Source organism: Oncorhynchus kisutch, linkage group LG30 (genome assembly GCF_002021735.2).
Source record: "Oncorhynchus kisutch isolate 150728-3 linkage group LG30, Okis_V2, whole genome shotgun sequence".
NCBI lineage: Eukaryota > Metazoa > Chordata > Actinopteri > Salmoniformes > Salmonidae > Oncorhynchus > Oncorhynchus kisutch.
Window position 1 is genome coordinate 29,472,262 of NC_034203.2, and position 13,437 is coordinate 29,485,698.

Sequence of the window (13,437 nt, forward strand, 5' to 3'; positions counted from 1 at the left end):
ATGATTAATGCTCTCTGTGTGTAACAGTGTTACTTCCGTCCCTCTCCTCGCCCCAACCTGGGCTTGAACCAGGGATGCTCTTAACACATCAACAACTGCCTCCCACAAAGCATTGTTACCTATCGCTCCACAAAAGCATCAGCTCTTGCAGTGCAAGGCAAACAATTACTTCAAGGTCTCAGAGCGAGTGACATGACAGATAGCGCACAACACTAGCTAGCCATTTCACACCGGTTACATGTGGAGGAGAGAAATAAGAATTTTCTCTCATAACACACGGGTAATTCATTATTTTGTCATCTCCAAATCTTGCTGAAATGTTTATCCACATCCAACAGGCTAAATACATTGGAAAATAATTTGACATGTTGTGCTAGGAGGCCAGACTATTCCCGTATTCCTTCATTTACGATATTCCGGTGAAAAAAATGTTTATGACACAATAGAGCTGTTGGTATTTACATGTTTCCATGTCCCAAAAATAGTTGGCTACAGCAACACTGACTCATTCCTCACATATTATGAAGCTAGGTTAATTTCACGCTCGCAAACGAACAACCAAGTCTGTGTAAAACCCCAGACATCCAACACTCTTGGAATAAGTGCTGCTCAAGCATATTAATTGGTATGACTGAGAACACTGAAGGTGGATGTGATTATTAATACTAGTTAATTATGCCAATAAACATCCTCTAGTGAAATGATCTGCCTTGGCTTAAGCAGTGCTTGTCATTCAATCAGCCCGTTGTGCACACCAATGAGTGTTACCTCAGTCTCGTTGCGTGACAAAGCTACTTTGGGGTATATGCTCTGACAGAGCATCACTCTAATTCTTCAGTCAATAAATAAAGTAAAGTCATTAACAGGCTGTAAAGAACAAACACTCATTGTGTTCCCCACTTTCATTAATATGTTACATTACCTGTGACATTGTAGAGTGCGGAGAGAGCCTCACAGTATTTCTGTAGCAGGGCAAGCAGGGAGAGCTGGGAGAGCTGCTCACACAATGTACTGGGCTGGAAAGGAAGGAGAAGAAGAAAAATGAAGTGCATGTGAGCAATTTGATGAATGAATGTAAATATTAATTTACTCTGTAAGTGTTCTATGATTAGGGATGCAAATAGGCTTTTTTAATCATCTGAATAATTTTGACAAACGGTTCAAATCTGGCAACAAATGCATTGCATTAAGGATAAAAAAAACGTCATATTAGTCATGGTGGTATTACCTAACTATGGTGAATAACCAAACAGACAGTAGGTAGATCTGAAGGTTAATTTAGCTGTGGTTATAATCAGAGGCAGTCGACAGTGTGTCCCTCCTGTCCTCAGGTAATGCAATGACTCCTGCTAATGTAATGTACCCACCTGACTAAGTTCATTTGGCAGGCAGGAGGACTCTACAGAAGCATGTGTGCAGCTTATCAGAGTGACCCTCCCCTCCCAGACAGACTGGCTGGCCTGACCCCATGACTTGCTCCTCTGGGTGATGTGAAGGCATGGCAGAGCACAATAACAAGGTAGCAACGTGAGCTCCCACATGGCTGAGTTTGGGTGTGGGCCAAAATATAAGCCTCATCTTTATCCATACCTCTTCTCTACCGTTCCCTACTCTCCTCCCCTATACTGTCCTCTCCTCTCTCCTCCTCTCCCCTCTTCTCTCCTCCCCTGCTCTCTAACCACCTCTACCTCCACTGGTGGTCAGATATGACAGTGTGGCAAATGTGGCAACAAGAGGATACAGATGTTTGTGTTTGGGCCAAAGCAACATCCGCTTCTCCTCTATCCCTCCCTTTTTGACGGGCACTGACTGGTGGTCAGATTAGATAGTGGGCAAGGTAAGCCCTCATTTTATAGCTGGGGGGCCAGCTGTGTTTTGTAAAATTAATGTCCTTTTTTGGAGGGAGCGAGGCTGGAGCACAAAGGAAGCTGAGGGTAGAAGGGCAGCTGCAGCATTAAGGTCTCCTCTGGGGTTGGACTGAGATCTCTGGGGGGTTCTGGGGGTTGTGGTGGACGAAGTCATTCTAAGGACGCTGTCTAAAGGGTCTATTACAGGGCAGGTCAGGGCTGTTTCACATGTGGCGTAGTCATACTAACTTACAATCTTTCACCCTGCAAGAGAGTTTGTCACATTAATGATGTACCGCTGCAGCAACAAAGATATTTAAAAAAAAAATCAACATATTAATGCTCCCTAATATAGGGTTGCAGAATTCTGGGAACATTTAATAAATTCCCTGGTTTACCCGAAATCCCGGTTGGAGGATTCCGGGAATCAGCAGGGAATAAGCAGGAAATCCATAAACCTCCAAACAGGATTTCTGGAAAACCAGGGAATTTATTGAAAGTCACGGAATTTTGCAACCTCACTCACAACTGTAGCTCTGGACTTGAGGAATTGCATAACAGCACAGCAGGCCTAATTAGAATGCTCAGCTGACTGCTGCTGCTGTCACAGTGCTCCCTCCCCTCTAGTCTATACATACAGCACCTTCAGAAAGTATTCATCACACCCATGACATTTTCTGCATTTTGCTGTGTTTCAGTCTGAATTTAAAATGTTTTAAATTGAGATTTTGTTTCACCGGTTTACACACAAAACCCCATAATGTCAAAGTGGAATTATGTTTTAGGAAATGTGTAAAAATGTATTAAAAATGAAAAGCTGAAATGTCTTGAGTCAATAAGTATTCAACCCTTTTATTTTTGCAAGCCGAAAAAAGTTCAGGAGTAGAAATATACTTAGTAAGTCACATAATAAGTTGCATGGACTCACTCTGTGTGCAATAATATTGTTTAACATGATTTTTGAATGACTACCTAATTTCTGTACCCCACACATACAATTATCGGTATGGTCCCTCATTCGAGCAGGGAATTTCAAACACAGATTCAACCACAAAGACCAGGGAGGTTTGCTAACACATCACCGAGTACCACCCTTCATATTTTCAGGCATGGTGGTGCCTCATCATGTTAGAGGTATGTTTGTCATTGGCAGGGACTAAATAGACAGAATAAAGCTAACCACAGGCAAAATCCAAGAGGAAAACCTTGTTCAGTCTGCTTTCCAACAGACACTGGGAGACAAATTCACCTTTCTGCAGGACATTAACCTAAAAAAATATATACATTTCAGTTGCTTACCAAGATGACATTGAATGCTTCTGAGTGACTTAAATCGACTTGAAAATCCATGGTAAGACTTGAAAATGGCTGTCTAGCAAATATTGTACGATCCAGGTGTGCAAAGCTCCTAGAAGACTTACCCAGAAAGACTCACAGCTGTAATCGCTGTCAAAGGGGATTCTAACATGTATTGACTCAGGGGTGTGAATACTTATGTAACAAATTGGAATCTGCAGTAACAGTTTTACAATGGCTTCATAATGGTAGCCTAATTTTGAAATGGTTACTGGGATCTGGAACAAACTGTTAAAGACTAGTTAGCCATGTACAGTTTTCACTTCACTGCTATAGCCCTCAAAATAATTTGATGAACAAGGTATCCATTGACCTGTACTGTATAACTGCATCAAGAAAATGTTCCCTTTAAAAAAAAAGATACTAGTCTACCTGTAAAACTATGTAGGAAATGTCCGCGGTTCGTTCAATGCATTTTAGAAAACATTCCCACACAGTTCCTAAGGGATCACATTTGCTTTTCCATTACGTGTGTTTGTGTGTGTGTATCTGCACATGTCCGCGTCTAGGTCACTCATGGTGAGGTCTCAATATGTTACTAGTCAAGAATTTTTTTTAACCATTCATAATTGGTAAGCATTAAACTCCCACACATGTAGGCCTATAACATACTGTATATTCAATTCCGATCTGATCCAAATATCAAGTACAGATTTTATTAGCATTATCTGGACTGCATGCTGTCTCACAAATGTATACTCAAACAGAATTGCATGCCTTGAGTGTAGAATAGATCAACTAAGGACATCGAAAATAAAGTCACATTCTGAAGTAGAGCTCACTGAAGTGGCAGTGAATTGACTCAAAGCAATCCATGTAGCCTCTCAACATGTGCCTGGTTAGTTTTCAAGTACTGTATGTGTATAGCAATTTATAATCTCAAGGTAAGAGGATTAGAATACATTAAAGAAGATTGACATAGTTTCAAGGCATTTCTGCCTTCAGTCAAGGTAAAAACGGCATTGCAGTTGAAGTGTACATATAAAAAAAAACATAATATTTCTAAACTGTCAGGAAAGGAAAAGTATTAAATACTCACATACAACAGTAACAGAAGTAACAAAATATTTGCAGCGTTCATGTTGATGCTGAAATCATGTTAGGAGAGACAGATCCAAAAAAAGACAGCTCTTTCACGGTCTGTGTCACATCCCATATCTCAAACTGTCATCAAGACGGAATCACATACTCATGAATGAAAGAAAACATTCTGCTCAATTTTACATAGACAGAGACGGACCAATAAAGCATTAGAAAAGAGATGACAATCATCCATGCACTAACACGGGTGAGGTCAACTCTTAAAAGACTGCAATATAAAACTTCTCCTCATTAACTGTGAATGACTGAATGTCCTCATGCCGCCATGTATTCTCTGCCAGGAATCAGAATCTGATCTAACTGGTTTCTAAAAAACAAAAATAAACATTGCCATGTCAGATTTGGAGCAGAGCAGAGCTAGCAGAAAGCAATAGCAGAGAGAGTAAATCATTGTGGGGAAAAGCAACTTGACTGTAATGAGACCATCAGATCAGATATTTCTCTCCCATTTCTCCAAGCTTTCACCTCCCACTCAGTGATCAGCTGGTCTTGGGACCTTCTGCCATAGATTACATTCTAAAGTTCAGGCCTCTATTCTTTGTAACTTCCAGTGTGTGTGTGTGTGTGTGTGTGTGTGTGTGTGTGTGTGTGTGTGTGTGTGTGTGTGTGTGTGTGTGTGTGTGTGTGTGTGTGTGTGTGTGTGTGTGTGTGTGTGTGTGTGTGTGTGTGTGTGTGTGTCAAATCGAATTGTATTTGTCACATGCTTCATAAACAACAGGTGTAGACTAACAGTGAAAGGTTTGCCCTTCCCAACAGTGCAGAGAAAAAAATAAAAATAATAATAAAAATAATAATAAAAATAATAGAAAAATAAATAATAAGAGAAATAATAGAAAAGTAATAACACATGGTGATAATTCTGTCAACGAGCTACAAAAAATTCTCAAATGTCAAACTGGAAGAAAAATAACATTTGTAAAAAAAAAAGTTTTGAAAAAGTAAAAAAGCAAGGTAAAACACTAATATATTTTGATTAGATAAGTACTCATCCCCCTGAGTCAATACATGTTAGAATAACCTTTGGCAATGATTACAGCTATGAGTCTTTCTGGGTAAGTCTCTAAGAGTTTTGCACAACTGGATTCACATTTTTGTAATTATTCAAGCTCTGTCAAGTTGATTGTTGATCATTGCTAGACAGACATTTTCAAGTCTTACCATAGATTTTCAAGCAAATTTAAGTCTAAACTGTAACTAGGCAATCAGGAACATTTAATGTCGTCTATGCAACTCCAGTGTGTATTTGGCCTTGTGTTTTAGGTTGTTGTCCTGCTGAAAGGTGAATTTGTGTCTGTTGGAAAGCAGACTGAAGCAGGTTTTTATGATTTTGCCTGTGCTTAGCTCTGTATTGTTTGAAAAGCATACCCATAACATGATGTAGCCACCACCATGCGTGAACATATGAAGAGTGGTACTCAGTGATGTGTTGTGTTGGATTTGCCCCAAAAATTACACTTTGTAATCAGGACATAATTTTTATTTTATATGTATCCTTTATTTAACTAGGCAAGTCAGTTAAGAACAAATTCTTATTTACAATGATGGCCTACCCCGGCCAAACCTAGACAGTGCTGGGCCAGTTGTGCGCCACCCTATGGGACTCCCAATCACAGCCAGATGTGATGCAGCCTGGATTCAAACCAGGGACTGTAGTGATGCTTCTTGCACTGAGATGTAGTGCCTTAGACCGCTGCGCCACTCGGGAGCCCAACATAAAGTACATTTCTTTGCCACATTTGTTGCAGTTTTGCTTAAGTGTCTTATTTCCAACAGGAAGCATATTTTTGAAATGCTTATTCTATACAAGCTTCCTTCTATTCAGTCTATCATTTAGGTTAATATTGTGGAGTTAGTACAATGTTTTAGATCCATCTGTCACGTTCGTCATAAGGAGTAGACCAAGATGCAGCGTGGTATGTTTCCATCCTTTATTTTGGAAATGAAAACTTAAAGACCAAAACTAACCATGACGCGAATAATAATGCTCACTGGCAACTATATCTAGACAAGATCCCACAAAGCACAATGGGAAAATGGCTACCTAAATATTATCCCCAATCAGAGACAACGATAAACAGCTGCCTCTGATTGGGAACCATATCAGGCCACCATGGAAATACAATTCCCCTAGATAACCCACCCTAAATCACACCCTGACCCAACCAACATAGAGAATAAACAGCTCTCTATGGTCAGGGCGTGACACCATCTTCAGTTTTCTCCTATTACAGCCATTAAACTCCGTAACTGTTTTAAAGTCACCATTGGCCTCATGGTGAAATCCCTGATTGATTTCCTATATCTTTGTAGTGACTGGGTGCATTGATACCAGTGGAGGCTCCTCAGAGGAGAAAGGGGAGGACCATCACTCCCCAGTGAATTTCATCAAATGTTTAATTGTAAAACATTTAAAAAGTGATACTTTTTAGATAAAACCACACTAAATATAATCACGTCACCAAATAACTGATTAAAACACACTATTTTGCAAAGAAGGTCTACAGTAGCCTCAACACTACTCTGTAGGGTAGCACCATGGTGTAGCCGAAGGACAGCTAGCTGTCCTCCTCTGGGTACATTGACTTCAATACAAAACCTAGGAGGCTCATTGTTCTCACCCCTTCCATAGACTTACACATTAAGTATGACAACTTCTGGAGGATGTCCTCCAGCCTTTCAGAGCTCTTGTAGCATGAACTGACATGTTGTCCACCCAATCAAAGGATCAGAGAATTAATCTAGTACTGAAAGCAAAAGCTACAGCTAGCTAGCACTGCAGTGTATACAATGTGGTGAGTAGTTGACTCAAAGAGAGAGAAAGACAATAGTTGAACAGTTTGAAGGAGAAGCAAGAGATAAATAGAGAGACAGAGAGTGCCATTTTTTTCAGTTTGACTTACTTAGCTAGCAAATGCAGCTAGCTAGCTTAGCCTACTGAAACACCCCGCTCAAACAGAGGGATGCTATGTTAGCTAGCTGGCTATGACTTTTCAACACAACACTGGAAGTCTTCCAAGTCAAGGCACAGTTTTGGTATTACTTATTTATTGAGGGGCTTGCTGGTGTAACTGCTTACTGATTGTAAACTAATGTTACTGCATGATTTTAGCAGGTTCACTAACATGTTAATTCTATTAGCTATGCTGACTATGACATTACTTTAGCTAATATGGTGACAACGATGTAGGCTGTGTGTAGCGGTTTGGCTGTATGTGACCAGTTGGCTGTATGTGACCAGGTGAAAAAACCTTTCCAAGCCTAACCTCTACCTACAGTTGTCTATTGCTATTGTTAGGCCTAATCAAATGCTATTATTCAAGTTTATTATGTTACTATTATGTTTCTCAAGTCATTTTTGCCATTTCAATTTTTTTTGTAAATACTCTGCATGGATCCAGTCTTCTTCCACCATATTTGTACCTCATCGAAGAATCAACTGTCTCAACTGTTACGTTTCCTAACCTAAAAAACTAGGCAAACAATTGTTAGCTCCTTTGGGCAAATACGGCACAGTGCATGATGATCATGCATGAAGAGCTGTGATGGGGTGTAATTATCAGCACCTGAGGGGATAGCGAGTTAATGGCTGTGACATATTAACTGCAACGATTATGAGATATTTGAGATAACTGATCAATGACCGTGCTCATACTTGGTACTGAAATCATAAGACTTTTTTTGTGCTCACTTCATTTTCACTGAGCTCTTTTGTCTGAAGGTTTAGAAGAGACGAGACTAATGTCTGAGCCGTCTGTTGACACAAAGAAACCACAGTTAAGGAAATATGGGGGAAAACGTCATGCTTCTCCATTTTAGTGGTTTCTTCTTCCCCTCCGGATATAAACCGAGGCAAATTTTTGGTCATACCTTGAGAGCGCTCATGACAGTTCAACACTTCTTTATCACCCAGGTCAAATGACTGTAAAATGAGCTACTGTATACTCATACTACTGTGTATATTAAGTTAGTTGAAAGGTGCTTATCCGAAGTCACAATAATAGCAGAATAGCTCTTCTATCTTATCTTCACAATATATTCTAATTACACAATGATCAGGGAGCTGCTGGGTCATACTATTGCATCAATTCCTAAATTGTTTCTATTTATTACAGACAAAGGATCTGTGGATGTGATTCTGCTGCATCTGTGGTTGTGAGTTGTGAAGTAATATGTCTAATTAGTTTCTGTTCTATTCATCCTGAGTAATGTTTTCATGTTTTGTCACTAAGCCAGAGTTATCAAACTCTTTGAAGTAAACAAAGATCTCTCTCTCTCTCTCTCTCTCTCACTGAGGCTGATGTTGATGATCGTGCAGCAGTAGTGTGAACTATGGAGTTGTTGGGGATCTAAAGGTAATGCTAACTCTCCCTGGCATCTCTCCTCTGTTTACATCTGGCTCTGACAGACCAAGCTACTGCTGCAGCTTACATTGAGCTGGCTAGGCACTGACCTGACCGTATCACGCTCTCTCAAGCAAAGAAAAATAAGGCTGATGATCTCATCTCCCTTTTCATCCCCCCTTTTTCATCACATTATGGTTTGTTAGAGTGATCTGTCCCGTGTGACATTCAGATGTCACTAGACTGAAGGCCTGTGCTTTGCTTCAGAGGATGGATGGCATATATAACATGCCTCAGTTTAACCTTCTGTGAAATGCAATCATATACAGTAGTGATTCTTATGCATTCTCATGAAATGATGCTGTCATGACTTCGGTCCCTCTCCTTGTTCGGGCGGCGTTCGGCGGTCGACGTCACTGGCCTTCTAGCCATTGCCGATCCACTTTTCGTTTTCCATTTGTTTTGTCTTTGTCTTACACACCTGGTTTCAATTCCCCAATTACTTGTTCATTATTTAACCCTCTGTTCCCCCCATGTCTGTTTGTGAGTAATTGTTTGTATGTAGTACGGTCCGTTAATGTGGGTTATCTTTTTGTATTACATTTGTATATGTTGAGTAAAGTATGTTTATTTACTCATATCTGCTGTCCTGTGCCTGACTCCTCTACACCAGCTACACACAGATCAGACTACAGATGCACTAAGTGCATGTCAAATAAAATAGTATGTTGTTGGTCATGTCGAGTACACATATTTTGCAGTTGTTCTCGCATGTGCAGCAAAATACTTATGTTTCTAGCTCAGACAGTGCAGTAATACCTAACAATACAAAACAATACACACAAATCCCCAAAATAGTTAGTTAGTTATATTATGTTGTGTATGGGCACTATAGACAGTATACGAATAGAAAAGATGTGTACAGCAGTAGTTATATAGGATGAGCCATGACTAGAATACAGTATATACCGCGCCTTCAGAAAGTATTCATACCCTTTAACTTATTCCACATTTTGTTGTGTTACTTGCAAGGGTGTGCAACTCCAGTCCTTGAGGGACTGATTGGTGTCACGCGTTTTCTCCATCCCTAGCAAATACAGCTGATTAGTCAAATTGCATTCTAAACTGAAGATCATGATTAGGTCATTATTGGAGTCAGGTTTGTAAGCTGGGGCTGGGGCCAAACTGTGACACCAATCAGTCCCTCGAGGACTGATATTGTCCACCCCTATTTACGGCATGAATTCAAAATGGATTAAGTATTTTTTTAATCTTAACCATCCACACAAGAATATTCCATAATGAGAAAGTGGAAACAGGGTTTCAGAAATGTTTTCAAATGATTGAAAATAAATATCTAATTTACATACACTACCGTTCAAACGTTTGGGGTCACTTAGAAATGTCCTTGTTTTTGAAAGAAAAGCTAATTTTTTGGTCCTTTAATATAACATGTATCAGAAATACAGTGTAGACATTGTTAATTATGTAAATTACTTTTGTAGCTGGAAATGGCAGATTTTTTATGGAATATCTACATAGGCGTACAGAGGCCCATTATCGTCAACCCTCACTTCTGTGATCCAATGGCACGTAGTGTTAGCTAATCCAAGTTTATCATTTTAAAAGGCTAATTGATCATTAGAAAACCCTTTTGCAATTATTTAGCACAGCTGAAAACTGTTGTGGTGATTAAAGAAGGAATAAAAGAAGCAGGACACCTGTATCTTTCTAGTGACTGGGTGTATTGATACATCATCCAACGTGTCATTAATAACTTCACAATGATCAGGGGGATATTCAATGTGTGCTTTTTCATTTTTACCCATCTACCAATAGGTGCCCTTCTTTGCGAGGCATTGTAGCCTGGCGGGTAGGATTGTTGGGCCTCGAATCCCTGAGATGACAAGCTAATAGTCTGTCGCTCTGCCCCTGAGCAAGGCAGTTAACCCACTGTTCCCTGGGCGTTGACGGTGTGGATGTTGATTAAGAAAGCCCTCCGCACCTTTGATTCACAGGGGTTTGGTTAAATACGGAAGACACATTTCAGTTGAATGCATTCAATTGTACAACTGACTAGGTATCCACCTTTCTCTTTCCCTAAAACCTCCCTGGTGTTTGTGGTTGAATCTGTGTTTGAAATTCACTGCTCGACTGAGGGACCTTACTGATAATTGTATGTGTGGGGTACAGAGATGAGGTAAAATCATGTTAAACACTATTATTGCTTATAATTATGTGACATTCAAGACATTTCAACTTTTAATTTTTATTAATTTATAAAAAGGTCAAAAAACACCATTTTCATTATTAAAGTGACCAGTGTTCAATAGCTATGTACATTTGGTAGTCTCAGGTGTAGGGTAGAGTACTGGTGGTAGCCAGCTAGTAACAGTGACCACGTTCAAGGCCGGGTGCTGCAGGCTACCTCTTAGAATGTGGGTAGTTAATTTATTTAGAAGTGATCTATTAGGCTGTTTGTTGTTGTCAACATGCTTCATGACAGCTCCAGGAACAAGACTTTATGTGAAGTCAGCTTTACAACAACCACAAAATCAATGTAAGATTCCAAATGTGTCGCTCAGTTGAAGCATGTCACACATTAGTCACATAATTTCCTTCGGATGTAAACAGAAATACTGTTAAGGACCAGTGTGCTAGCTGGACCATGAAACAGAAGATTATGTTGGAACATGAAGTTGGCAGGTTATTCATCAAGTCTTTCGAGTAGGACAGGCATCAGCTGCTGCTCTCAGTCTTCCTATCTGGGTAAGTCCATTCCACAACGTCTAACATATTCATCCAGACCACAACAGCCCTCTAACTCAGCTGCTCCCAAGACATCTGACACCCGGAGTTCATGGTCAAAGGAGCTAGTTAGCGTGAGGCAACTTCAGGGCTAGCCAAGGAGGTATTTTACTTCTAGTTTTCCTTATCAAGTCACAAAAAGAGTTCCACCTCTGGGACTGAGGTTAACCTCTGAGTACGGTGGCTCTGTCCAGGTTGAACAACCTTGTCCTAACTCTCCTCGGGAAGACAGTTACTGTATATCATGTTAGAGTTTAACTCTGATTGACCAGAACTATAGCGGTACTTGCGTTTTGAAATCCTGCCAACCACAGCCCATTTGAGCCTATTTTGGAGGCAGTGGGGTCATGTACCAAGAAACTTTTTAAATGGGGCAGTGATGGCCAAATTCCGTATCTTTGCAATATTCATGTGTATCTTCTATAACGTTTCAGTGAGCATGCAACCTCTGTTTGGCAGACAAATCAGAGGTTTAAGAGAGTTCACCCCTGGTATTTGGGCAACAAACACATGCCCACTGTTGTGGTATTGATACTGTTTAGTCATGCACAAGATACTGAAGGATGAAGAAGGATAGGCATTGTGCCATTCTATTTATGTTGGAACACAGTGTACACAAGACCTGCCGTTCATACACCATTTACTACAGAAGAAGGAAAACGAAAGGTGTTGTAATTAAAAATGGTATGTATAAGAAACACCTATCTGCATATGCATGACAACAGTTTAATCAGAAGGTAGACAAACAAAATGACCTACAAGCATTCAATAAACTTTCTTGAATAATTGGAAAACTGAACACCAAATGACAACATTAGCAAGACACTCCGATAGACGTGTATGATTGGTTCTTGGAGCTACTTAGGAGATTCTGGTGAATTCACAAGTGAGATGTCTCACTCATAATATCAGAGGACCTGGGTTATGCAAGTAATCTTAAGTTATTTCGCTTCTTAATGATCATACAGTACCACACAATTTGATATACAGCAGATGATTGAAATTTGCCAGAGTAGCTGCATGCCCACGTTCCCCTTAAACGGCATGTCTTCCTCCTGCTTAGCCAATAATTAAATAGCTACTTAGACTCCCTGATTATGTAATGCTAATGTTTGCAATAGCCTCATTTCATTTTCCAAATTTTTTATGATCTTTTTTATATTATTATCATTATTGTTATTTATTTTATTATGAACCCATCCACCCCCCTCTTTGAAGGACAAATATTGTTTTGTTTTAGATTTTTGGGGTGTTTGTATAATTTGATTTTAACAACATGCCTACCACTTTGAAAATGACAATTTTTTTTTTTTGTGAAACAAACAAGATATAAGACAAAAAAACGTAAAACTTAAACGTGCATAACTATTCAACCCCCAAAGTCAATACTTTGTAGAGCCACCTTTTGTAGCAATTAAAGCTGCAAGTCTCTTGGGGTATGTCTCTGTAAGCTTGGCACATCTAGCCAATGGGATTTTTGCCCATTCTTCAAGGCAAAACTGTTCAAGTTGGATGGGTTCCGCTGGTGTACAGAAATCTTTAAGTCATACCATAGATTCTCAATTGTATTGAGGTCTGGGCTTTGACTAGGCCATTCCAAGACATTTACATGTTTCCCATAAAAAAAACTCTTGTTGCTTTAGCGGTATGCTTAGGGTCATTGTCCTGCTTGAAGGTGAACCTCCATCCCAGTCTCAAATCTCTGGAAGACTAAAACAGGTTTCCCTCAAGAATTTCCCTGTATTTGGCGCCAGTCCCTGCCGATGAAAAACATCCCCACAGCATGATGCTACTATGCTTCACGGTGGGTATAGTGTTCTCGGGGTGATGATAGATGTTGAGCTTGCGCCAGACATAGCATTTTCCTTGATGGCCAAAACGCTCAATTTTAGTCTCATCTGACCAGACTACCTTCTTTCATATGTTTGGGGAGTTTCCCACATGCCTTTTGGCAATCACCAAAAGTGTTTGCTTATTTTCTTATT

At 39.9% G+C, this 13,437-nt stretch overlaps 1 protein-coding gene across 1 annotated transcript in view; it reads right to left on the bottom strand.

Moving 5' to 3' along the window:
* Nucleotides 1-4,457, bottom strand: part of LOC109875294 (corticotropin-releasing factor receptor 2-like) — a 69,066-nt gene extending 64,609 nt beyond the window's left edge. Inside the window, exons 1-2 of the mRNA XM_020467599.2 lie at nt 4,243-4,457; nt 923-1,016 (exon numbers count right to left, since the gene is read on the bottom strand). Coding sequence (XP_020323188.1) covers nt 923-1,016; nt 4,243-4,284 — 136 coding nt within the window. The 5' untranslated portion in view covers nt 4,285-4,457. The remainder of the gene's footprint in view (nt 1-922; nt 1,017-4,242) is intronic.
* Between the last annotated feature and the right edge of the window lie 8,980 nt (nt 4,458-13,437).